Source organism: Ciconia boyciana, chromosome 1 (genome assembly GCF_034638445.1).
Source record: "Ciconia boyciana chromosome 1, ASM3463844v1, whole genome shotgun sequence".
In the NCBI taxonomy this organism is placed as follows: Eukaryota; Metazoa; Chordata; class Aves; order Ciconiiformes; family Ciconiidae; genus Ciconia; species Ciconia boyciana.
The window spans coordinates 191,979,720-192,006,497 of NC_132934.1; the positions used below are offsets into that span (position 1 = coordinate 191,979,720).

The 26,778-nt window shown below is 38.8% G+C and overlaps 1 protein-coding gene across 3 annotated transcripts in view; it reads right to left on the reverse strand.

Moving 5' to 3' along the window:
* Nucleotides 1-19,423, reverse strand: part of UFM1 (ubiquitin fold modifier 1) — a 72,496-nt gene extending 53,073 nt beyond the window's left edge. The window contains exons 1-6 of one of the 3 annotated variants that reach the window (XM_072850318.1): nt 19,310-19,423; nt 19,167-19,223; nt 17,803-17,860; nt 12,092-12,131; nt 11,623-11,655; nt 6,904-7,289 (exon numbers count right to left, since the gene is read on the reverse strand). In XM_072850318.1, the coding sequence (XP_072706419.1) occupies nt 7,222-7,289; nt 11,623-11,655; nt 12,092-12,131; nt 17,803-17,860; nt 19,167-19,223; nt 19,310-19,311 (258 nt within the window). In that variant the 5' untranslated portion in view covers nt 19,312-19,423 and the 3' untranslated portion in view covers nt 6,904-7,221. Of the gene's footprint in view, nt 1-6,903; nt 7,290-9,941; nt 9,974-11,622; nt 11,656-12,091; nt 12,132-17,802; nt 17,861-19,166; nt 19,224-19,309 lie in introns of those variants that run through there. The other 2 variants (XM_072850320.1, XM_072850319.1) reach the window with 2 other exon arrangements.
* Nucleotides 19,424-26,778: the final 7,355 nt, after the last annotated feature.

The window sequence follows — 26,778 nt, forward strand, 5'->3', positions numbered from 1 at the left end:
TCACTCAGGCCACTCTTACTTTGTGCTACAGACGTATCCATTGGGAGCAGTATTAGTCAAGAAGTGGGAATTAAATGAATCTGACATAAATAATTGGACCATTTTGATTTCATTGTCACCCACAATGGATAACATCAACTACTGTACAGTTGGCAAGACGTGCTGTGCCCTTGTTCATGTACTAATAATCTGTTCTGCATGGGTGGTGCTTATTGACATTGAGTGCTTGTATGATCTTTCACTGTTCATGCTGGGGGCAAAGATTCCTAGCTGCTGTTACTGTTAGCCAGTATTATTTGTGTCCTACTCAAGAGCCCATAGCAATAGAACAGAACCTGTCACAAGTTAATGGGTCTCTACTGCTAAATCACTACTGCTAACTGGAAATGTCAGTGTAAAAATGAATTGAAAGATGTTAATTTTTCAAGCAACATGGATCCTGACAGCATTTTATTACAATAATGCTATTTACATTCCCTCCCCCACCCACATGAGGAAAATGTGGTTTAGAAAGCTATTGCAATAAACATTAGCTGATTAGCTACATCCAACGTTGTCTTTTTGTTTTCAATTTAAACATAACAATGTAATTTACAAAATGGCTGATATTAACATCATAATGAATAAACATGCATTTATATGTCATCTATCAGACTCCAAACTTCTCATGCAACTGTCATAGCATCATGACTTCTACACAACAGTAGAGGATACTAAGATTTTGACTGTTCCCTCTGGTCAAATTTTTACTGCCACTCCAGCAGGAGGTCAAAGACTGTAATCCTTTTAGGTATTCTGAGAAAGTACAGGTGTGTGGAGAGCAAAAAGTGGTCAAGTAGGAAAAGCTGTGGCTCTACCATGTCTCCATTATCTGGGCAGATACCTAAGGTAAAGCAAGATGTAGCTCCTCCTCTATCAAGAAAAAGTTGGGAGAGGTGTCAAGGGAAGAAATGGCCAGGGACTAGCTTAGGTTGGAAAGGACCTCTGCAGTTTATCTGGTTCAAGCCCCGCTCAGACCTGGGCCAGCTTCAGTTACATCAGTTCTCAGGGCCTTGTCCAATCGTCTTCTGTCACCAAAGATGGAGACTCCACAGCCTCTCTCAGCAACCAGTTCCAGTGTCCAAGCACTCTATGAATACTTCTTTCCTAATCAGCAATTTCCATGCTGCAGTCTATGTCCACTGCTTTCACTGTCTACCTCTAACTCAATTTTGTCTCCATCTTCTATACAACCATCCCTTAGATGTTTGAAAGATTCCCCCTTACCTTTCTCTGCTTCAGGCTGAATAAAGCCAGCTCCGTCACTCTCTCCTCCTACATTATGTGCTTCAGTTCCCTAACTATCCTGGTAGTCCTGTACTGGATTTGCTCCAGTTTGTCAATGCCCTTCTTCTGTACCGTAAGCCCTCCAAAACTCTGCTAACCATGAAGACCTCACTCCGGTGCTGCCAGTTTGGAGTCAGGGCATTCCCCCTACCTCCTAGGAGTCTGTCTGCCTGGGCTCACCTACAGTATTAAGACGAAGATCCAATTTTCTCCTTATTATTTCCAAAATAACTTGTGTAAGAGTGAGATGCATGACAGGGCCATTAAGATCAGACTTGACTTTAGCTCTGCCTTGAACAAAAGGCAGGAGGACAACAACTTTGTTGCCCAGAGAGAATCACAAAGACTCCATATGTGTATGGAATCATTCTCCTTTGTAGTTTTGTAGTTTCTCCATATTTAAAGGAGGCTGCCATTATTACTGGCATTCATCAGCCACACCTTACCACTCTATCCTCCACTGCAGCTCACTTATTCTGGTCAACTAGCAAGGTAACAAGGTCCTGCTTCCTCAGAGAAGGAATTAGAGAGCTGCACAAGTCAGTTAATTACACAGGCGTGGATGTTTCAGGTCTGCATAAACCCAGCTTGGTGCGGAAGAAGCGTTTCTATTTCTATACTCTACAAAAGTCATACCAGTAAGTTTGGCCCACAGTAAAAACTAACAGCACTTCGGCAAAGCTAGCATGCAATCTAAAGTATTATGAACTACCTCAGAAAAAACAGATATGAAAAGCAGTTCAAAGTAATGCCTGATGCTTACAAGGCATCAGGAGCATGAATCAGTACTAATACCAAGCTATTTCTGATTGTCCATAGCAAGAATGTTCACTAGATGTGGATGATATGCTTCAGATATATATTTCATCATGTTTACTGTCTTATAAATAGCCCATAGCTCTTTAGTTGAATTTCTAAGATGTTTATGATAGAAAACAGAATAGCCCATATCATCTAAAGTCTTGTGGCTTTTGCTATGAGAAGACATACAGTGTGAGCCTGGAATTGCAAAATGACCATCTACCACAATAGGTAAGACAAAGCATATCCTCCACTTTTTCTTTTTTTGAAAAACTTTTAATCAGACAGCAATGAATCTTTATCACAGCCAAGTCTGCTGAAGATAAAGACGTTGCACTTTTCAGCTGGCACTTCACCTTTGAGGTAGAATTACATAGGGACAAATCCTGAACCTTTTTCAATGCCCAGACTGTCCCAGACTTATTTCTTGTCAAGTCTCATAAGCAGTGAAAGGGATTGTGGATAGCAATCTTCCCTCTCCCACTACACAAAGATTACTCTCAAGTTCTATAAATAGAACTTGATTATAGGACAAACTTGATCTATTGTTCAAAATCAATCCATGATTTTCTCCATTAAAATAATCAAAAGCCTCTAAGGTTGGTATAGTTCTCACACGCAACATCTGGTATTTCTCATCAGTGAAAAGGCATTGACAGTTCCCACTCATAGCCTCAGGATTTTCTTCATAGTAATAAACAGGAACACCTGCACCTGTTCTTTCTATTAGTGGCTATTTGTATGCATTCCAAACCCTTTAAAATCTGCTTTCCAGGAACATTTAACCTCTTCAGGAAAATAAAGCAGACCAATTCTATACTCTGAAAAAATGAAGTAGTAGAATCTTTTGTTTTCTTCTTCAGTACACACATTTTCTTCTTTGTTTGTAGACATGTATTGGGTTTGCATGGCAAGGTTTTGCTAGTGGGAAGGCTACAGGGCTGGCTTCTGTGAGAACTGCTAGAAGCTCCCCCTATGTCCGATAGAGCCAATGCCAGCTGGCTCCAAGACAGACCTGCCGCTGGCCAAGGCTGAGTCCATCAGTGACGGTGGTAGTGCCTCTGGGATAACATATTTAAGAAGGGGGAAGAAAACTGCGGGAAACAGCAGCCGGAGAGAGGAGTGAGAATATGTGAAAGAAACAACTCTGCAGACACCAAGGTCAGTGAAGGAGGGGGAGGAGGTGCTCCAGGCACTGGAGCAGAAAATCAGGAGTGAAGTTGAGCCTGGGAAGAAGGGAGGGGTGAGGTGAAGGTGTTTTAGGGTTTGGTTTTATTTCTCATTACCGTACTCCAATTTGATTGGCAATAAATTAAATTAATTTCCCCAAGTCGAGTCTCTTTTGCCTGTGACGGTAACTGCTGAGTGATCTCCCTGTCCTTATCTCGACCCAGGAGCATTTTGTTGTATTTTTCTCTCCCCTGTCCAGCTGAGGAAGGGGAGTGATAGAGCAGCTTTGGTGGGCACCTGGCATTAGAACTAATTTTAACCTGACAAAGCTTTCTGTAAAGAACAACAAGCCTTCCCCACACTCCCACCAAGGCTTGCTGAACCTGCTGTAAAAAGAAAAAAAAAAAAAAAGAAAAAAAAGATGCATTCAAGTAATTACAGCACATAAAAAAGCAGGTTTGTTTTCATGCAAACAAGTTCTTGTAATTTTGGTTTTGAACAAGTCCCTAGGAGCTTTGTATCATGTGCTAAACATTGAGATCAAACAATAGTGAGTATGTAGTACAATGCTATAACATATAATATTGACAGGAAAGGGAAGTGCCTGTTGGGGAAGGTATTCACAAAGGCTAACATTAGCCCCTGCAGGCTAATGCCTCAATGCTTTCTCTAGTCAGTACAGAGAAAGGCTCCTCCAGAGGGCGATTCAGAACTGAAGATTCATTTAGCTACTCTCAATCTCTCTCTGGAGGACCCTCACTTCCACTAACTTCAGAAACAGCCTGCAGAGATTAGTCTCAAAAAGATCATGCCAGCCTTTGTGAATAGTGCCCAGTATTTACCTTCCATCAGGAGGAACAGTTGCTGAAATTCACTACTGCGATGTATAGTTGGGTATACTGTATTTAAATCTGAACACCATGTATTGCACATGGACTGAATTTCACCCAGCTGGAGCTTAGCGCTCCTACCAGAATCACTGAAACACAGTCTCCAAAGCGCTACTAGGATGACTACAGGATTTAGTTTTTTCCACTGCCCTACTGAAGTTCTCCATTTGATGGCCACCCGCATGCTGCCATACAAAGGACTGCTGTGCCCCCAGCACCTTCAGAATCCACTAACATTCTGCAGTTGTATTGGCACAGCTCCTTCTCTCACTCCGACTGCTCATTGTGTCACTGGAGAAGCAGCAGGAGCTAGGTTTTCACCATCAACCTAAACACAAAGAATAAAAATTCTTAACTTTTGAGACCTGCTGTCAACAATTTTTACAGTTATTATTTAGTAGCAACAAGAGAGGAAAATGGTCTTTTAATCTCAAACACAGAATAAAGTTGGATTCTGTGGCTTGGGAACACAAGGAAGAAAGCCATAGCACTGAAAGAACTATTATCAGGGCCATTTCCTAAGTCCTCCAGTTCTTCTATACTTCATCAAATCATTGTGCTTCCCTCCCTGAAAAATTTTTGAGAAAAGTAAGACTTCTATAATATTGTATAAACCAAAAGAATGATTACAGTTCTTTAAAAGTTTCGGTGGGACTTCTCACATCAACACTTTACAATGCTGCCAGAATTTCTCTTCACAGAGTATCTTTGTAATATAAACCAGCCATCCTTTTACAAACGTAAAATACAGAAAAAAAGACCCTTTAAATTGACTTCAGCAAAGGCGAGACAAAGTTAATCACAAACAATGGAAGTCTTCCATTTAACATCAGTCAAGTTATAACCAGAGCCAATGACAATACAAACTCCAGGTAGAGTTGATTTCCAAAGTATGCCTTAAAGTATGGTTAGACAAACCGGTACCAGTCTGAGAGTACAGCACTCTTTTCACAATCTTATGACGACTCCGAGGCCCTAGGGAGTCTGATTCTAAACTTGAGTTTTCCCTATACAACCATGTCAAACATGACTTGGACATAACACAATGAACTTGTAAACCTCAAATCAACTTGCAAACATCTGCTAAGTACATTTTACCACTGAAATCAAGCCTCTTTACCAAACAGAAAAGTTATGTTCCGATTTTAGAAACCATATTGAGACAAAGGTGTAATGAATATGGAAAGTACTTAAAGACCAGTTATTGTTCCAAATGAACAGATCCTTTGCACGTTACATAAACTACTTGCAATGCAGTATGTCAAACAAATACTTTATGCTATCTGTGTTATTACCTAACAGTGTACGAAATGTTAGCCCCCATCTGAAATTATTTTTACATAACCCTCCTTTACATAAACATCAAAGCATCTTAGTTTCAAAATGCATTTAACCATGATGGCCTTTTGAAAACTATATTGCACCTTTAGACAGTGGATAAAAAAAAAGGTTGTTGTTTGTTATATTCCAGTATCAGGTGGTTTTTCAGGTATTCAGTCAAGAAATGTGCAGACAAAAATTACAAGCAATTAATTTGGCTCATCCTAATTAAATTGTGGCATTAGATTAATAGAAACTCTGCACTCTGCCCTTTAAGGGCAGTGTTCTGTAGAACTCTGCATAGTAAGAATCTTTTGGCTTGAAATGAAATCTCAAAGCATGTTGATTAGAAGGTTAAAGGGCAGAGTTTTAATTATTGTAAAAATCTAATTAAGAATATGAGAGAAACAAAGTTTGCACTTTTTTCATATAATTGTTTATTAAAATAAAGGAAAATCCAGAATTTTACAATTCATCTTAGAGTTGGAAAATGTTTATAGTCAAATATCAGTTTCAAAAGAGTTTTCCTCTATATACTCAATTTACACCCACTCAGAAGGGCATTTTGTACTTCTGCACTTTCTGACACATTATCTGAACATCTTTCTAGAGCACAATTATTGCACAGGACTGTTGTATTTGTGACAATACTCATTTAGCCAAGCACTACATTGCCCATTGTTCTTTCTGTTAAACTCAATAGGACAGAAAAATGCAATAGGGTAAGATTTTGCCAGATATATTAAATCACAAAGTAGATTACCAGTTCAAGAAAAGCAACAATTTCTCTAATTAAAATACACAACTGATAGTTTACCCCAGCAATTTATAAACAAGAAGCATATAATCTGAACACAAACATTTCAGTGAATTCTAAGCTGCTTCCCATGTAACACACAGTAACAAAACAAGACTTTTAGAAAGAACCAATATTATTTTACTGAAAAAGGAATGACATATTTGATCGGTACCTACACATTCCCAAATTACATTACAATCCTTCTCAGCTGATGGCACTTCATGTGAGGAGATTAGGTCTCATAAATTCTCTGAAACTGCATTTAATTTAACTTCACAATACGTCAGATGAAGTTTCAACACATAGAAACCTGTTTTCTCCTTTATCTAAAATATTTGCAGCAATTAAATCTTACAATTACTTTGGAACATTTGGCAGTTATTTACTTATTTGAGTAATAAACCCCTGAAATTTCTCTTCTATTTGAGCTTAATACTTGAACATTTGAAAACTGTTCCTCTAAACACGGAAGTTAAGTTTAGAAAAAAAATAGAGGGAAAAAAAAAGAAAAAGTTCTAGCACTCAGTAGGAACATTTCTTTGTAGTGAAATCATAATGCAGTTCCCCTTTCCACAAAGTAGGCTCAACAATACCCAATATTTTAAATACCTATTGATGGTGGCTGTGTGTTTACCCTGGTGGTGTCAGTAACACCTATAGAGAAATCCATCTTTCTTTCAGGAACATAACATGGAATCAGCCCATTCTTCTACTAGTCAAGGAAGAATCAGTGCACAAGTTAATATATTTTAACAAGAAAATGAAACCTTATCTTTGTTTAAAAAAAAAAAATCCTGGGAAGTAATTTTTGCTAGCTTTAAAAAAGGCCAATTCATTAGTTGCATTTTGTAGTTCCAAAATAAATAGACCTTTGCTGCATGGCAATGTCATTTATTCCAAAGCTTTCAGCAGACGTTAAGAACTCCCAACTCGATCTCTGGGAATAATCCGTAGATCTGAACCATGCTTTAGAAATACATTTCCTAAACAAACAAACAAAATAGAATGTGTTACCAACCAACCAAATAAAATGTTACCTAAACAAGCATAGACATTTAAGGGATAATAATGTTAGGTCAGTGTTTAACATCTCTGTAGTAATTCCTCTAATATACCAGAAATCTATTTTTTATGTTTCCATGGAACTTCATCTTATCGCTCTTACTACCTCCAAAGAGCTCTTATTTTTAAACAAAAATACCAGACCCAAAGTCATCTAATAAGACTTGCAAGCTATCATCTTTCAAACTTTGCAGTCCCATACTTGAATGTCTGATTTCACTTATATGCCATCATAATTTCAAGACCAGAAAATGAAGTTTTACTTCTCCATAGTTATTATTTTATCTTGAGGTCATTCATGCATATACTCATTTTTAATTCTCTCCTTGGTTCAGTATTTATCTGTCTAACTTCAGAACCTCAATTGTACTTTTCTTTTAGGAAAGCTATCCACATATCCAAGCATAAGTCAGTCTCATTTAAAAATCTTGAACTTCATATTTATTACTGTATAGTCTTAATCATGATAGTCTTTTCAAGAGGACGTAGTATGAAAATCAGAAGTTTCTAATACTTAGACGTCTAGAATATTTTCTGTGTGTATTCAGGATTGTCATTCAGGTTGCTATTTTCTATTAAATGTAACATTTGAAAATGAAACCACATTGCTAAAAGTGATGCATTATTTAATTACTACATTGAACTTTTTTTTTTTTAACTTCAAACTGCTACTGCATGAAACAGACTATATGCAATTCTACAATATCAGGTTTTAATAATATCTACCTATTCTTATCCATCTTTGTGTTGACTTGTAGAAACAGAATAACTGTATTTCTCTCCCAAGCACCCCATTTCATGGAGGTAGGGTGCTCTCATAAAAAAGATTAAGGTATTTAACATTTTTTCATGTTATTAGCATATTGGAACAAAGCTACCCTTTTTCAAACTTCACTTTTCCAGCACTTGGAACAGAAATGAAACCATTCTACTTATTCAACATAACAAATATTAGAAAATGAGTTCAAAAGAACGTTTGACAAATGTCAGAAGACGTTCTCGTTTTTGAGATCTGCCAAGACTACATACTGAAGAGATCTATAAAACCCACTGAACGCAAATCTGTCACACCAGCAAACCAGAGAACTAAGCTTACAAATCTAGATGAAAAGTATCCGTATTGCAATGGCCATCATAAAACTAAAATTTGAAAACAGGCCACAGCTGCATCTCATACAGACAGCAGTTCACCCCACCTCTCAGTCTGTTTCCATCATTAATATCACAGTGGTTTTATTAAAGTTATGGCATACTATTCCCTGAACTATCGAGGATTTAAAATTGAAATCAATACAGGTATTAAGTGCTAAGTCTAGCTTTTCAGCTTTCATTTCTCCTCCTCCATGGAATCATGTAGGGAGAATGAGAGAGAGTCATACTGAGGAGTACTTTTATTCAGAAAGGTGAGGAAATAGTGGAACAGTATAAAACCTCTGAAATCCAAGGATTACTAAGATTTTATTCCTAAATCATCTTATTTTGGGAAGTTTTTGAAGACTAAAGTAACTGTTCAATCTACAGGAACTTCAATACATGCCAAAAAAAAGGAAGGAAAAAACCCTGTATTTTACCCTACCAAGTTTCTGAGATATCAGTTAATAAGGCTGAACATAAGGTTGTATCTAAATTATATATGTTTACTTGTAAGCTGAGGAAGGATTTTGCTCTGGGTCTTGGGTTTGGTGTAGGTCTTTTTTTTTTTTTTGGGGGGGGGGGGAGGGTTGTTTTTTTATTTTTTTCCAGTTTAAGGGCAACATCACACAGCACTGTCAGGGCAATGGTATGTTAAAAAAAAAAATCCATGTGCAATCCATGTGCCTAATCTTACATTTGCAGATAAGATTAAGACTGTGATGAAAACATTATGCATCTAGATGCTTTTGATTTACCCGATCCTTGATTATCAGATGCTGTCTTATACCACTACTGAATAGTAGTAAAGCAGGTACGCATAGCTGCAAGCATGATGAACTACCATATGGATGTTTTCATTCAGGAGTCAATTAGTCCTAAATACATTTACTTTACAGGATTAAGCTACAACTAATTTGAGCTACATAATACAAAATGAAAGTATACTTTTGAGGAAGAGAAACAGTGTAAGTATACCTTAAGTGACTGACTTTACTTGTTTTGCCTAAGTATTCTTGAGTGGTCATGTGAAAACGTGGCTTTACATGTGGGTGATGATGTAGTAGCTAAACTAAATTATTACTTTTATTATCTGTTTTAATACACTTGGTCATGGGATCATGATGAAGACAGCATCAGCTGAGGAGTCTGCCTGAGGCAGTACACCTGTCAAACCCTAATCCAAGTGTCCTAAGGCAAGCCCGGGAAGGACAGAAACCTCCAGTGGAGCAGAAAGCCAAATGCTCACTTGATCTTCATTTTCAAATGTTGTTGATGCAATCGCAGACCTCAGAAATGGGTCACTACATTTAAATGGTTCCTTTTACAACTCCAAGAAATTCCCCAAACCATGGTAATTGCTCCTCTAACCATCAGATACTATTATGTGCTCTGCAAGGATTTACTTTATACTATTTATCTTACATAGCTAAGTATGCTGATAATACCTTGCTTTCTTATTCTCTCTTTAGATCTGAAAAAAAAAAATGGTGTGGTATCTTCAATAACGACTGGCAGACAGAGGGCACAAATGAATGAGAACTGGCAGAGATTTCATGCAAAAAAACAGAGAAGCAGCAAGTCTCCATCAACTGTTCATCACATTTGCAAGCAGGAGTAAAATTAGATTCACACTTTTCACTGGATGACTGTGTTCCACAAGCAGTAAAACCATTTTTATTTTTTCTTAGTATCATAGAATCATAGAATTGTTCAGGTTGGAAAAGACCTTCAAGATCATCAAGTCCAACCGTTAACCTAGCACTGCCAAGTCCACCACTAAACCAAGTCCCTAAGCACCACACCTACATGTTTTTTAAATACCTCCAGCAATGGTGACTCAACCACTTCCCTGGGCAGCCTGTTCCAATGCTTGACAACACTTTTGGTGAAGAAATTGTTCCTAATACCCAGTCTAAACGTCCCGTGGTGCAACTTGAGGCCATTTCCTCTCGTGCTATCACTTGTTACTTGGGAGAAGAGACCGACACCCATCTCGCTACAACCTCCTTTCAGGTAATTGTAGAGAGCGATAAGGTCTCCCCTCAGCCTCCTTTTCTCCAGGCTAAACAACCCCAGTTCCCTCAGCCATTCCTTATCAGACTTCTGCTCTAGACCCTTCACCAGCTTCGTTGCCCTTCTCTGGACACCCTCCAGCACCTCAATGTCTTTCTTGTACTGAGGGGACCAAAACTGAACACAGGATTTGAGGTGCAGCCTCACCAGTGCCGAGTACAGGGGGACAATCACTTCCCTCGTCCTGTTGGCTACACTATTTCTGATACAAGCCAAGATGATACTGGCCTTCTTGGCCACCTGGGCACACCACTGGCTCATATTCATAGTAGAAAATTATGAACATTTCTTCCCTAAAATACTCCACTCCACAGTAACTCTCGTCTCAAATGGGTCAAGATTAGATTACTGTAATAATCTCCAAATTAACTTAGAAGTATAGCATTCCAAGAACAAGTCCACAGAAGCCTGCTTCCAGACAACAGACCATTATTAGTACAATTCAACATCTGTAATATGTTTCCACGTATTTCAGAAGGTGATGGGAAAAGCTTTACACTTTCTGTGACAGAGATAAACTCTTGTCTCATAGCAAGCCTCCACAGTTGAAATCAGAGATTTCTCACCTGGAATCCCTTGGTGAGAACAAAAGGGCTATCAGCAAGAAGATCCTCTCTTCTTGAAAACATGCTTTCCAAAACACCTAGAGCTCCTGCTCTAAAACTGACTATTATTTTTTAAACATATTTCATCAGAAGTCCTGCTAAAATAGCAAATACTACTGGACTAGGTACAGTGAGGAAGAAATATAGCTATTACTTCTTATTTCAGTAACATGTAATAGAGTATTGCTCTTTTAAACTGCACACAAAATAGCTAAGCCCTGAGGATCGGAAGTGTCTCATTTTTTCACAGACCTAAATAAACAAATGTGGAACAACAGTTCTGTGGATAGACTACACTGACTGTAGTTTCCAACTACTGGGTAATACTTCTCCCATTTAAGAAATCAAACTTAAAATATAAATCAACCACGAGTGCTATGCATTAGTTTAAAAGAAAAATAACTGATGTTTTTAATACTGGGCTTCAGAAATAACAACTTACCTGCTGTCTGTGCAGGGTTTATTCCTATTCCATCTAGAAAAAAAAAATTAAAAAACAGAAAAGAGAGAAAAAAAAAAAAGAGGGGAAGATGAAACAGACATAATACAATTTACTACACTAAACTTACAGCTCAAAAAATATAATATACCAACAAGATATAATTATTACATCAGGTCTTTAAGCAGCTATTTCCTATAATCAAAACTAGTATTATCACAGGAGCTAACAAGAAACCTTCAGCAGAGAAAATCCACGCTGTATGTTAGGACAAAACCAAATCAATAATATTAGTGGTTTAATACCTTCATCCCATGCAGAAGCAATTTAAATAATGCTGCAATATTACTAAATTCAGTTTGCAGTCTGTAGAGGTTGTGAAAGAAAAGACACTTTTGCTTTTATCAATACCCCTTCACTGAAACAACAATACAAAAACTATTTAAAAAATATACATAAACTATATTCTTACCATTCGTTATAATGGCACTTGTTGCTGCAGGAACTTTGAACTAAAGGAATTAAGACATAAAGGAAATAAGACTAAAGGAAATAGGACAAAATAATATAAAAGACATAGTTAATGCAGAAAAGATATGGGGAATATTCAAAGGAATTATAATTTTAGCTGGTTCAGGTACAAAAAAATTATGAGAAAAGATTCCCCTCAGATTTATAGATACAGCAAAATAAAGTTCTAAAGTCAAAAGTTGATTAGACACCTCAATACAGAATGCAAAATTTGCAGTACTAAACAACTAATTAAATCAAATTATTATTACTCATTAGACAAAATATAAAAGATAAGCATCTGCAAAGTTAAGAAATATTATTTCTTATTATACTAAATAAAGGAATATTTAAAACATGTATGGAAATAAACTTCTAAGAAGCATACCTGTTATGTCTAACATGAGTTAAACAAGAATTAGTTCGAGCTAATCTTGGTTAATTTTGACCAATTTCCTAGCTTTCTCCCTGGCTCTACTGGGGCCTCTCCAACTGCACTGCTCCAAGAGAAGTGTTCACCCCAGGATTTGCTTACAAAAGTAAGCGCATCAGATCTGGCTCCCTCCTCAGATTTCTGACACCAGCCTAAGCAGGCTTTGTACCCTCAATCACCACCATGTGTCTCCACAGTACCCCACCTACATGCACATCATGTGTGGTCAGTTTTACAATATGAAAAGCCCTACTCAGGTGGGGTTGCATCGCATACAGGCTTCAAACTATTTCAGAAGATCTCAACTGAGATGGGGAAGCCAAAAATAATTATTTCTCAGGACTAGAGGGAGCCAGGCAGGGACAGAGAAAAATTCTGCACTGTCTAATGTGGTTGGACCACACAGGATAGAAAGAGTAGGGTGGGCACAAGACAACCAGTGCTACTTGGCTGGTCTGAGGACCAAAGGTTGCACCTTGGGCTTCCTTTACTTAGCAAAATGAACAACCCCTAAGGTAAAAGACTGATGTCTCAGCAATGAGGAAGTATCAGTGAAACCTCCTCACAAAGTACTTCATCCTCCTCTCTATATTGCATGAGAAAAAAGGCAGCTAACTATGAATGCTAACACTGAGTGCTTCCCTGGAAGAACTGCAGAGCTCTCCCATCTGCTGAACAAGTCACTTCAGCCATGCCTTTCAATGGCATTCACTAGTTGTGCTTTCCTCATTTTCTGATTGCTCTACTTAAGATTTCCAGGTCTGATCTGCAGAAACACTAGATATTAACAGCAACAGCTAAAGCTCACAGAAACTATGCTTGAATACAGTACTTAATTATTAATATACTAGAAAACTGGCTCTTTTTATCTCCAGACACACGAAATTAGCAGAATTTTTTTTTTAGCTTATTCTCTCCTAGCTTTTTATCCATAGCAGGTAAATCATGTCACCTACTCATCTTGCAGGGTGACATGAAAACAGTAATTTCTGCAAAAGATAAGTTAGATACCAGTACCATTGTAGAAAGGCCATGAGGAAAGTAACAATTTGTCTTCGGAGCAAGATTTGAATAATGAAGTTGATAAAATAGGAGCTACATATTTAACAGTAATAATGTAAAAAATAATATGCCATCTCATAACAGCTAATGTTTACATATTATATGCTGAAGAAAGCAAGCCTTCATTCTCAAGTTCACCAAGTTTGGGAATCTTGACTTACCAGTCTACGAAGAAATCTTTTAACAGGTTTGGTTTTTGTGTGGTTTGGTTTTTTTTTTGCATAATAGGAGAAAATGAATTTATAAGGTTTGAACAGTGGGATTAATGTCAATCGTATTAAGTCCTGCCTCCTAGAATGAGTCCATCTCCAATTCAAAAAGTAAAGGAATAAAACACAACAAAATCTTGAACAAGCAGGAAACGTATGTTTAAAAATGCTTAAGTTATTTTTCAACAAGCAGGTTTCCATTGTAACTAAGTGATACCATGGATCTTTCATCCTAAATCATCTGAAAGAAAACCAAAAATGTAACTTCTAGAATGCTAATTGCCTCTTCTCATTTCTTCTCTGTCTCTTGCACCTCTCAATGCATGAAGGGATGGATCACTCACAGGAGGATGGACGTCTCTACTCATTTTGTATCATTTTGCTTGTCAGTAGGAGAATCTATCTGATGCCAATACACTAGGTGCACATGAGAACTGTGTGGCAACCAGTCAGTGAAGCACTAGTTAAGATTCTCTTATTGCTTCATATTGTACTGTGTTAGAAGAGAATAAAACACTTTGTTATCTTAGCCCAAAATACTGGGCCAAATGGCAATAGTAGTCAGCTATATACTCAGCACATGATAATCATCACAAGTATAACACAGAAAGGGAAACTACTGCTGGAAATAATTACACATAATTTGGTGCACTACGTGAATCAAAAATCCTTCCTGTGGCTGCTAAGCATATGTTTCCCATGCTGAAAATATACAAGCTTTCTGTGATACAAAGTCAAATGGATACTCAAGTAGCAAAGAAGGTCTGTATTCAGTAGATAAATCCCGGCTTGCTTTGAAACTAAATTGAGTAGCATCCAGCCCCAAACTCACACTTTAAAGAAAGAGATTGTTTGCTTTAAAAACTTTAAACTTATTTTTTCCAATGACAGGAAATATATTTGTCAGTATCTACAGTCAAACTATAAGGAAAAGATGACAATCATATAGCAACAATTATATCCCTTTCTCACTTTTTACAATGATGACAAAAATCCTCTACAGTAATAAGCTTATCTCCTTTTTGTGCAATGAATAGCAGATAAGTGCATTAAACCATAGTATTTTAGCACCAATCTATTAAGAGTAACATTAGAATAACAAAATAATAGTTTCAAAAATATAATTGCTTATGAAATAATAAAATTTAACTTTATTTAATGGAAATGGATGACTATTTTAGTAATAATTCCACAAATGTGAGAGAGGTTTTTTTAAGTATTGTGCAAATGTACACCTGAGATAGGTACCAAGTACCTCTAACAGATGAAGTAAAAAACCCAACTGTAAATGAGAACATTAACACTATCACAATAAACTGTGACAATTGTGGAAAGAACTATAGATAAAAACTTAAGAGAGTAATGTGTCTAATACTCTACATTTCAATTTACATTTTTTATACATAGTCTGTAAGACAAGCAGAGAAAATAAAAAGTAAGGGAAGAGTTAAATTTGCATTATCCAAATTATCACTGCCAAATGTATATATTGGGAAGGGCCAAGACTGCTACAAATGATTGAGACTTCCTGAGACCTCCCCATTTAATGATTCAGTTTTCTTTCACTTCCAGCTCTGCCAATTGTGAATTGTGTACAATGAACTTTCACATGTTATGTGATGTGGTAGAGATGACAGAAAAAAAAAAGTTACATATTTCAGTTATTTCCACAGAAAAAAAAAAAAAAGAAGGAACACATCTTGTTTTGTGCAATGAAAGTAATTCAGAAAACTGTAATCTTTGACAAAGCAATGTGACTGAAACTTGATATATAAGATGACCATACTACATCATGGCTACAGTTCTACTGTTCCAGGGGAATTCTGGTTATGATTCAGCCAAACTTTAAGACTCTGAAAAATGACCCAGTAGAAACTTGCTAAGGCTAAGCAGCTGAAAATTAAATCCTTCTCTGTATCAAGAGCTTTAATCACTGAGGAGATAATGCACTTCCCCTGGAGATCAGCTAACACCTTTATCCAAAATCCAAAGCTACAGTTTGATCTGTTCCTTGTATGTTTCATACAAGGTACTGTGAAACTGGTGTCTGACTCACAATACACAGCTTAAGTAAATGTTAAGCTATGCAGTTCAAGGAACAAAAAACATTCATATAAGAAAAAAATTCTCTATCATTTTTTTCAGTACCAGTTCACAAAGGGTGAAAGGAGCTTAATTGCTGGGGAAGAGTCTAACAGACTTTTTTGCTCTCTGCTTACAAACCATTTAGTCTCATAGAGATGTAAAAAGCTTCAGTAACACATCAGCAATGACAACTAAAAACAGTGCCATATTCTGAAAAATCAATCATACGTTCATATTATTAATTTCTATTTAACACTGACACAGGCTAATACAAAAGTGCTTCACACTGTTTTGGGGGGAAATTAATAAAGTGTTCCTTGTATTTTACTTAAAAGAAAATATTTATTGTATAGGCATTTAATGGAATTACTCTAGTGAGCATTAACAACACTGGACTCTTTTACAATCCATCACACATTTTCAATCTTTCTTGTGAGCCTCCAAAACACATCCACAATTACTCTATAAAACTGATCCAGAGTGGTCTGAGGTCAAACAGCAAAACTCCCATGGATGCTCAAAATACTCACATCAACTAAAAGAATGGTTTGCTAAATGTGTATATTTAAGTAATTAATTCTTCTCTAAATCCATTTCACAGAGGACCCTACCACCAACTAACACTGCGGTTCGACGAGTAGGTAAAGTTAACAGGTTTGGTGGGAACCCTCCCACCAGAAGTGGCCCCTCACTCCTGGTGTTTCCAACTACTCAGTCCCACTCCAATCTTTCCTGGTCCCTCAGACTATAGCCCATTAGACTTATCAGTCTAGGTCTCTATGTATGGGTAGTGTGGACACAGCTGCATTAGTTCAGATTAAAAATAATTGGGAAAAAAACATAGTAGAAAAAGGCAATTAAATCAGCAAATACCTTTAACAGCATTTCTTATTCTGTATATTGTTCTGTTCAAGCAAAGTTAAAACATACAATCCACAACCTCCCTCCACAAGCTGTGTTTCCACTAAGAACTTCTGTCACATAGTGGTATAACACTAACAACGTAAGGAGACTCAAGACACATAGTCCATTATCCTTCCTAATTATTTATTTTATTACAATTCCAATGCTTGAACAAATGAAATTCTCAATAACCCAAATTTCCCAAGTTTTCCTAAAAAGACAGAAGGGAAATTGCAAGAACAGACTCTCAACTGAATCTGTTTGCTGACTAGATGAAAAAAGCCATCATGCTTTTGAGCACTTTATTTTACCGTTCACACCCAAATGAACATCTTTTAATCTTTGTACACTTAATCTGAAATAAATAGGATGCATCTCTTCATATACATTATATAGGCACTTTAGGCACCTATTGGTTTTGGATTCCATGTGAAAGATCAAACACCCAGAAGCCAAAGAACACATTATCCAAGTCTTATTCACTTAAGTTTGTTTTTTGAATCTAGCCCATATGCCTAATCTTAATACCTTCCATAATCAGAAATTATGTCTTCCAAAGTCAAAGATTACTGGAACTGAATGTGAGAAGAGTTTAAGAATTTCCTGAAAAATTCTAAAGAATTTTCTGGGTATTCTACATAAGCAATTTAAAATATTAAATATTCAATAGCAGTATCTTTTAATTATGTTTGCTGTCATAAATTTTTACATTATTGATATAAAATGGTTTAATTTACTTGCAAAGAAGAACAGGAAGTGTGTCAATACCTGCTGCTGATATGTAAATTGTGCAAGAATTGCCAAGTTTAGGATTCTGAAAGTTTTCACAGGCCCATGCTGATACCAGTAAAGCTTCTGTCCATGCGTACCTAATAAGAGCATTCTTTGTGCTGAATTAACCATTGTATTTTACAATTAAAAATCTTTTGATATCAGGAATGTTCAAAAACTTAAAAAACAACATCATCACTTTCTACTTACTTCTTCTGCGGCAAACTTCAAGACAGCTGTGAAAGGTGTACTTTCAGGCACACTTAACCTGAAATTACAACGTAAGTAAATACGTGACTGCTAAGACACACTGAAAAGCAACTTTATTTGCTATTAAACCATTACTTAAAACTTCGCTTTTACCAATCATAGGCTTGGATTAAGGTTGGAAAAGATCTCTAAGATCATCTAGTCCAACCATCAACCCAACACCTCCATGCCTCCTAAACCATGTCCCGAAGTGCCACATCTATGTTTTTTGAACTCCTCCAGGGATGGTGACTCCACGACCTCTCTGGGCAGCCTGTTCCAATGCTTGACAACCCCTTCAGTAAAGAAATTTTTCCTACTAGCCAATGTAAACCTCTCCTGATGCAACTTGAGGCCATTTCCTCTTGTCCTATTGCTAGTTATTTGGGAGAAGAGACCGACACCCACCCCACTACAGCCTCCTTTCAGGTAGTTGTAGACAGCGATAAGGTCTCTCCTCAGCCTCTGCTCCTCCAGGCTAAACAAACCCAGTTCCCTCAGCTGCTCCTCATCAGACTTGTGCTCTAGACCCTTCACCAGCTTTGTTGCCCTTCTCTGGACACGCTCCAGCACCTCAATGTCTTTCTTGTAGTGGGGGGCCCAAAACTGAACACAGGATTCGAGGTGCAGCCTCACCAGTGCCGAGTACAGGGGCACGATCACCTCCCTAGTCCTGCTGGCCACGCTATTCCTGATACAGGCCAGGAAGCTGTTGGTTTTCTTGGCCACTTGGGCACACTGCCAGCTCATGTTCAGCCGTGTGTCAACCAGCACCCCCGGGTCCTTTTCTGCCTGGCAGCTTTCCAGCCACTCTTCCCCAAGCCTGTAGCATTGCATGGGGTTGTTGTGATACAAGTGCAGGACCCGGCACTTGGCCTTGTTGAACCCCATAAAATTGACCTCGGCCCATCGATCCAGCCTGTCCAGGTCCCTCTGCAGAGCCTTCCTACCCTCGAGCAATGGTAATACTCTTGCCAAAGATGTGCATATACTATTTAAGGTTTAGATCAAGGCCTAAAAAGACACACATGGCAGTACAACAAAGCAGAAAAGCCCTGACAGGTGAATTAACAACAGAAAACCGCCTCTCATTTCACATGGGGGGAGAAAAACGCCTTTTCCACTCCTGGGAAAGCCCTGTCAAGATGACCATTAAAAGCCACGCGGCTCAGAAGCGCATATGTTTGCGCTGCCGCCGGTTTTACGGCCTCCTCGCGTCAGCCAGCGACACCGCAGCAGCAGCAGCAGCAGCCGGACCGGACCGGACCGGCCCGGCCCGGCCCGGCCCGGCCCGCCACGCCACGCCACGCCACGCCACCACTCACACTTTGTAGGGCAGCCGCGGGTCCGAGGTGAGCGTCACTTTAAAGGTGACCTTCGACCTGGGGAGAGCGAGGAGAAGGCACCGAGTTAGGGCTGGGGGGGGGGTAGGGGGGGAGAGGGGCCGCTCGCTCACTCGCTCACTCACATGATGCTCCCAAGCGCTGCCGCCGCTCCCCACCGACACGTCAACCGGCGCCCGAGGGGGCCTTCGATGCCCCTTCCGCCTCCTGAGCTGCCCGCGACGCGCCTGACCGCAAAGGGAAAATAAACGCGCCCTTGCCGGCTGCTACGGGAGAGGGAGCGGGGGCGTTCTGTCTCGGTGCCCGACTGGCGCGGCGAGGGGAGAGGCTGAGGGGTGGACGAGGTGCACCGGAGAATGGCGGTGAGGATTTCTAATGAGGCAGTGGCTGTGGCTCTTCCGCGGCGGAGGTAGGACCCTGGCACTGGGACCACCGCGTTTCCGTAGGCGTCGTGGAGTGACGTCCGGGCGGCACCGGAGGGGAAGTGGAGGGAGTCGGGCTGGGCCGGGCGGCACCGGGCGGCACCGAGGGCTTGGCGGGCGGCGTGCCCCGGGCCGGGCATGGCTGAGGTACATGGCGGATGGCGGCCTGCGCCCCTCGCACCGGACCGGCGGGGTCGGAGGTGTGGGGCCGTTAAACAAAGATGAGGCCCCCTTCTTCTGAACAAATGCCAACAAGGGACTGCTGGATTTAAATGTGTGCATACATATAACTGCAGGTGTATGTGCGTGTGTATATTTATATATACGTGTGTATATATGTGCAAACGTATATGTGTAATGCGGGGGGGTGGTGGGGATGGTTCATCGTTGGGTCTGGTTACCTGAGGTTTCGAGTCCCTGTGTCGCTCTCAAACCAAAATGTTCCGCAGGTGCTTGTTGAAGTTCTGCAGGGGAAGATGGATGCAAATACACATCGATTCCCATCCCTTAATACTCAAAATCGTTCACACCTTCCATGCGATGGAGGAGCCAGAGGTTGGAGTTTTGGTTGGATAGTGATGGATACTTTTATGGCAGAAAACCAGCAGTTTCCAGTTTTGTTCTTATGTGACTTTTGACAAGCTAATTTCCTTTAAAGGCTAAATAAGGTTGCATGGAAATGCAAAGTAATTTTTGTCTTTAATGCTTGTTCATCTGTTAATACAGATGATGACTGAGTTTCCAACTCTGGGTATGTCAGTATTACCATTGCAGAAAATGTTTTGCCAGGCTGCTTTCATATTTTCTCCACTCTCTGCTGTCTGCAGGAAGCACAGCTTTCACTGTAGACTGAGGTGCTTGTTATCACATACTGCTTGCCAGACTGGTCATGACAAAGCACTTTGTTGTGTTCACTTTAATTGGGGTCTCATTAGGGTTAAGGTAGAAGAAATTCCCTACAAAAGGCAATGGACACATTGGAATTGCTAATTTCTTACCTAAGGACTGGCTTAGTGCCCAGCTGTGAAATTCCACTTTTCACCCTTGTGTTGCTCTTGTTTGAACATAGACAAAACTGAAAAAAATTCAAAAACGAACAAGGAGAAGAAATTCACTGGCAGCTTGTACAATGGCATTAATATTTCCCTATATCTCTTGTGTTTATGTTACTGTGTCTGCCTTTCACAACTGTATCACATTGGATCATGCTCATTTTGTAATCCATTAGTGATCTCATGGCTTTTTTCATCACCCTGCTTCTAAGAGATCACACCTTAAGTTAGAAATAATTAATCGTCACCTCTGAGCATGTAATTGTGTAGCTAAATGTCATCACATATTTATTCTTGCCCTCTTCAAAATCAGTTACTTTTGTATGATGTTATGTCTTTGATTTATACAACTCTCTGTCATTGCAGCTTTCATTAATGCATTGCTGTTTTCTGTGCCAAAGTCATTAATGTAGATGTGAAATAAAAGACTGATCCTTTTAGAACTTCATTTCTTGCCTTTCATTCTAAGGACTTCTTCTCTGAGGAAGTAAGTGCATGCTGTTTGAAGCTGGACTGCTTTTAGCACCCATATTTACTTGGTTAAATCTGGTTTGAGCCTATGTGTGCTATAATGCTGCTGAGAACACTCTAAATCCAGGCCTGGGTAGTCCTGTGTTCTGGCCACGTGGTCTTGTCTTCTGCCAGGCAGAAGAACCAACACTTTGTGACCAAGTAGAGAATCAGTTCAGGGAACTGATTTGGCAAAACCTCAAAATTTTCCTTTTAGGCGGTTTTCATCTGGTTAGCTTCCTGAACAAAGAAGAACATGAGGAAGCACATCTGGTTGGCAGTGATACCGCACTGCAATTTAGGTCAGCTTAAGGTGCTGTGGAGCTGTATCCTGAGCAGGCATCAAGAGTTAATGGTATCCTCATTTGATAGTAATGTCAGGGTCAGGATCTTTGAATGTAGATTCAGGAATCCAAGTGACTTCATAAAAATAAGACCTCTCCAGTGCTGGAAATTTATTATTTTACTATGCTGGCTAAAGCTTTTTCAAAAGCTAGCAGGGTTGATTTTTTTTTTCTGAGAATTTACAATGAATAAAGGAAGGAGAATGTGCATGATTTTTCTCTTTCAGCTGGGAGAGTTAATGGGACTTGGTGTCCCATCTGCAAACAAGCCAGGGATGTATTAGAGGTGACTGTATCTTGCTAATGGGTTTATACACAACAACATTCTCCTCAACTCCAGAAAAACTGGTCGATTCCCAATAAAGTCTGCCTTTCTTTCCCTGTAAGTGAAACCAGAGAAGAAACTGGGGTTCTTTACTCAATTTGTTTTCCCTACAGCTCTTACTTACCCACACTTAGATACATTGTGTGATAGCAATGAGACATAGCTTTGGCTTTTCTAGCTGTGTAGATGATAAACAGAATGACAATTTGAGCAATTAAAACAATTGGGATCTTTGGCAATTTTTAAACACATTAGTACAACAGAAAGCTTTTAAGTCAGGAAAATGTAAAAAAAACAAACCGGAAAATAACAAAAAATATATCCCTCTGTATGCTAAGATGTGAATTCAAATATCTCTGAGAACACTTAAGGGAAATCCTTCTAGTTGTAAATAGCATTGCAAGAGAGAAAAGTATTGCAATACATAGGAGCTAGTCATCCCACATGCCTGTATTGTGTAGGTAGCCACCTGGCTGGACCTAGTTTAATTGTGTTGAGAGGGGAAATAGAACAATAAGAAAGGAATTGGAATTTAAAAATTACAAAAAAAATTACCAAGATGTATTAATTGGTATTTAACTGCCCAAGCAAGACGATCACTTTTCATAGCAAAGGGTAAAATTGTTCTAGAAGGTGCAGCTGTTTCTTGAAATAAGATGGAACATGTAAAATTACAATGGGGGGTGGAGGGAGGTGTTTGTTTCTCCAATAGTTATATCCTATGTGGAGGCATTTCCTTATTAGACACTTGTAGCCTGAATACAATTTCTTAATAAAAATTTTCTGAGTTGCCTTAATTAATTACCATAATTATTTTACTTATATGCAACATGGCGAAAAAAAGCTCTTTGAGAATGTTTTCTACCCACAATGTAGAGTACAGTGTGCTGGAGAACTGTGTTTAAAGCAATGTTATTTAGCTGGTTTTTTCCTTCCTGCTTTGTTTCCTATTCTCCCTTATTGTAGTCTCCGTTAGATAGGATATATTGGTAAGCATTCAATTAGAGTAGCCCTGCAATACAGAACTGGGAATCACAATTTCCTGCTCATCCAGCAACAAGTAAACATGGCCACAGTTCAGAGTCTGGCCATAAAATTAAGGTGCAGTGCTTGTGTTTTTGAAAGATTTCTCCTTTGCTTTTGAAGCACAGTGTGTCTTAAAATCTTTTAACCTTTGTATGTATTTCTAACATTCATGAGTGCATGCACTATTTGAAGAACACCAATTTTTATGTTACAAAACAAATGCCCATGTGGAGGAAGGTCACCACACAAGCATCCGTCCTAAGAACTCTATGGAAGTATCAAATCTGAAATTTTAAGAAATGCAGTAAAATATCTCCCACCTGCAAAATGTGCTTTTAGCCTTGTCAGTTTTGGATTGAATAAGGAACATTTAACTTCCAAGAATCTTTGCTAAAAAAGCACTGAATTAAGCCTTTTAGCAGGTACCCAGAAAATGAAATCTTGGCACTCGCAAACTTTTCTTCTGTGCTTGCAAACAATGAATGAAACAAACAAGCATTGCCAAGCAACCTGATATAGGAGGGAGGGAGGAAGGCAAAGGAAACAATGTTTCTCCAACCAACCACTTCCATATGGAACACATGGATAACAGTCTGATTCCTTCTGCTCTTAATAAGGCTGTGGTTTCACTAGATGGATTGAGCAGTGCTAACCCCCATGAAAAAAGAGAGGTCCAGTTTTTTTCCCCTCTTCTGCCTCACTCTCTGTTCCTGGCCTCCTGCCTGCTTGCCTGCTTCCCTGCTCCTTGCTCTGGCTTTGGTGCTTAGCGGATCCACCTGTGAGTCAACTCAAATCAGCAGAAGACATGGATGTTTCCCTGCTGGCTCAGAGCAGTGAGACAGCTCAGGGAAAGGTCTGAGCTGACACAGCAGGGGAGGCAAGGAGATCTTCCTCTTTTGTCAGTAGGGAAACATGGGATAAGGCTTCCTCTTGATACCATTTCCTATAGTCAGAGGGCTGGGGTCCTCTGGTAGGTACATCCCCTTAACTCTCCTTTGGCTCAGGGTGGTGGTGTGTCTCTTGGCTCTCTCCCTGATCCAGGTCAAGCTCATCAATGGTAACCCTGTGACTCTTCCCAGTGGGTAGAGGTACCTCCTCGGCTGCAGAGTTCTGCTGTGTTGGCAGGAGTCAGCTGCCTTTCTCAGATAGTCTGCTCCTGGTTGCTCTGGTGGGATCTTTCTGTAGGAAATTCAGCCCTCCAGAAAGGAAGCAATAGCATTGCATGATCTCTAGGTTGTTCTTGTTGCAGAACCTGAAAATCTGACTTTGTGCACCTTTCTTTGCCAAAGTTTCTGTACTCCAAGGGTACGAGCTGCAGCATTAGGCTAGATTGACTGCTCTGTCGGAGCACATCAGCTATAGTTGGGTTGACCTGACTTTTTATCCCCCAACAATTACAGATTCGATGTTTTCTCAATTTTTTTAAACAGAAATAGTGGTGTAACATACAACATAAATTTAGTATGTTTAAACTAGCCTGTTGGTACCTACCAGTGAGAAAACTTTAACCTCCTTTAAACAGGGAGTTTCCAACTTCATGAGCCTGCAGCCCGTGTGAGACATAAGCAGTTTTCTATTATGTACTGTGTCACTGGGTTTCTCAATAAAATATAGGCATACATAGGATTTTTAAAAAGCATTATTAAGCCAAAAATAGAAAAAGATCATAACAATTTAGGAATGCAATGCAAAGTTAATAATCAGACAAGTTAGCATACTTCATAATCTTCCTTCAACAAAATAATAATTAAAACCCTATTACAGTTCTTTTATGTCACAAACATTTTACAAAAATAATCTGTCAAACTGAGAAGATCACATATGAATGTCCTATTAGTCATACAGAAATCATAATGCTAGGCCTCTAGACTTCAGAAGTTTTACTATATGTGTGTATTAGATAGCACAGATAACTGTATACCAAACCAAGGATTAGTCTTCTGAAGCACCAGCACTGGATGTATTTGTCAGCTGTAGATAGTGTTACTTTTTCCACATTTGAAAGTCTGGTGGTTTGGTAGGGAGTTTTCTTCAATTGCTTTGAAAAACTTATTACTAAGAAATCTTTAAATCAAAAGGATAATAAGCTTTAAACAGGAAAAAATGTCTGGAAGAAGCAAAAGTGGGTCTTCTTTCTTCTTCTATCTGACATTTTTTGTCATGGAATTTGATTTAAGTAATAACACCATTATATAGATGTACTGTGTCCTATTTTCCAGAATTTATTTGAAATCACTTTACCTTTGAATAATTTTCCAGGTGTCCCATTCATCTTTGAAAGCAATTTGATTTATATATCTTTTGTCATGATGACAATGATGACATTTTTGTTAGTGATATCAGTGCTGATGTGATATTTTGTTTTTATATGCAGGAAACGTTTTTAAAGTAGTTTCCATATGATTAATTTCCATCACAATTATGTTTTAATTGGGCACTAAGAAACAAAATACCATTGTTTGATTTGAAAGTGTCTAATAAACTGTAGTTCTTCAAATCTGGAGGGCGCCCATCCCTCTGGAGAGGAAAGGAAGACATTTTCGGGGGGAAGGTATGGATATAAAGAAAGAGTGTCCATATCTACAGATTTAACATTTTCCCATAATTGCTAACTATATAAAAATCCTTTTTGCTTGTACAGACAGCAAACACAGTTAGCTTTGGGTTTTACAGAATATTTTATTAACTATGTTTTGGTGAATTGTGAAAAGATTGTATTTTGTCAGCTAGTCACCGGTCTCAGGAAAAACATCTACCTTTATTACCAGCCTGCTGCAAGCAGCAAATTCTGTGACCTGAGCATGCTGCTCTGAGATAGCCCAATGTGTATTTTCATCTAATTATGCAGATTCTTTTATCCAGTAAGCTTTCCTGTGTGTTGATTTCCTTGCGTTCATCATCAGGCTGTGAAGTTCTATCATTTGTTTTTACTACCATTATGTACTACAGTGGGTTAGCTTGCTACTGAAGATAAAATCACCTTGTTTACAAGATGATTCAGAGAATCCGACAATGTACACAGATGTATTGCAGACTCTTATAGTGAAACATAAGAGTGTACAGAGCCATAAATTCGGGCTAAGAACGTTTTTATCGTAGTATCCTTTTCTTCTGTAGAGCATAAATACAGTTCCAACCGAGGTGCTTTTCCAGTACTAACCAGGGTAGCTTTCTTAGTTTCTATTCGTGTCTTAAGCAGGTTGTGCCTTATGTGCAGAATTAAATCATAACTAAGTCCATGAAAATTCAGTGAGAAAACAAAATTTCATCCTTTATGTGCAGCCATGATAAAAAAACCAGCAAGAGTCCTGATTTAGCTCCTACCGCAATTTAATTATTCATAAAGCGCCTAGCCTACTAGAGTTTTTTAATGAGGGATACTTTTTTTTTACTTTAAATAAATGAGGTTATTCTAGTGACTTCACAGTTAACATCTAGCTAAAAAAACTGCACAGATTCTTGCTGAAGTGAAGCAAGAAATTAAGCCAAATTATGTTTCCATTTTTGAATGTAAAGACAGGCAAAGAGAAGGAGACTAAAGAAGAAATTAATTTCAGGTTCAGGAAATTGTGATTCCGACAGGCTTAATACAAGATGTCAACTGTGATATCCCTCACAGTTCTCTAAACAAGGTCGTCTTGTATATATTTTCTTTATTCAGTCATTTGTTATGAAGATACCTCTCGTATTTTTCCTCCTCTCCTTTTTGTTCTCTTTGATGGCAAGCCCAGAAAAGAGTTTATATAACCTGCAAGTATTACGGCAAGAGGACAGTTTTCACTGACACGGAGGTGAGGTTAGACAGATCACTAGTTTAGTGTTTGAAGGGATTAGAAGAGAGATTTACTGAGACGGCAGAAGGTGGTGCATTTCTGTGGAAATGAGAGAGAAGTGAAAAGCTATGTTGTGTTTGCA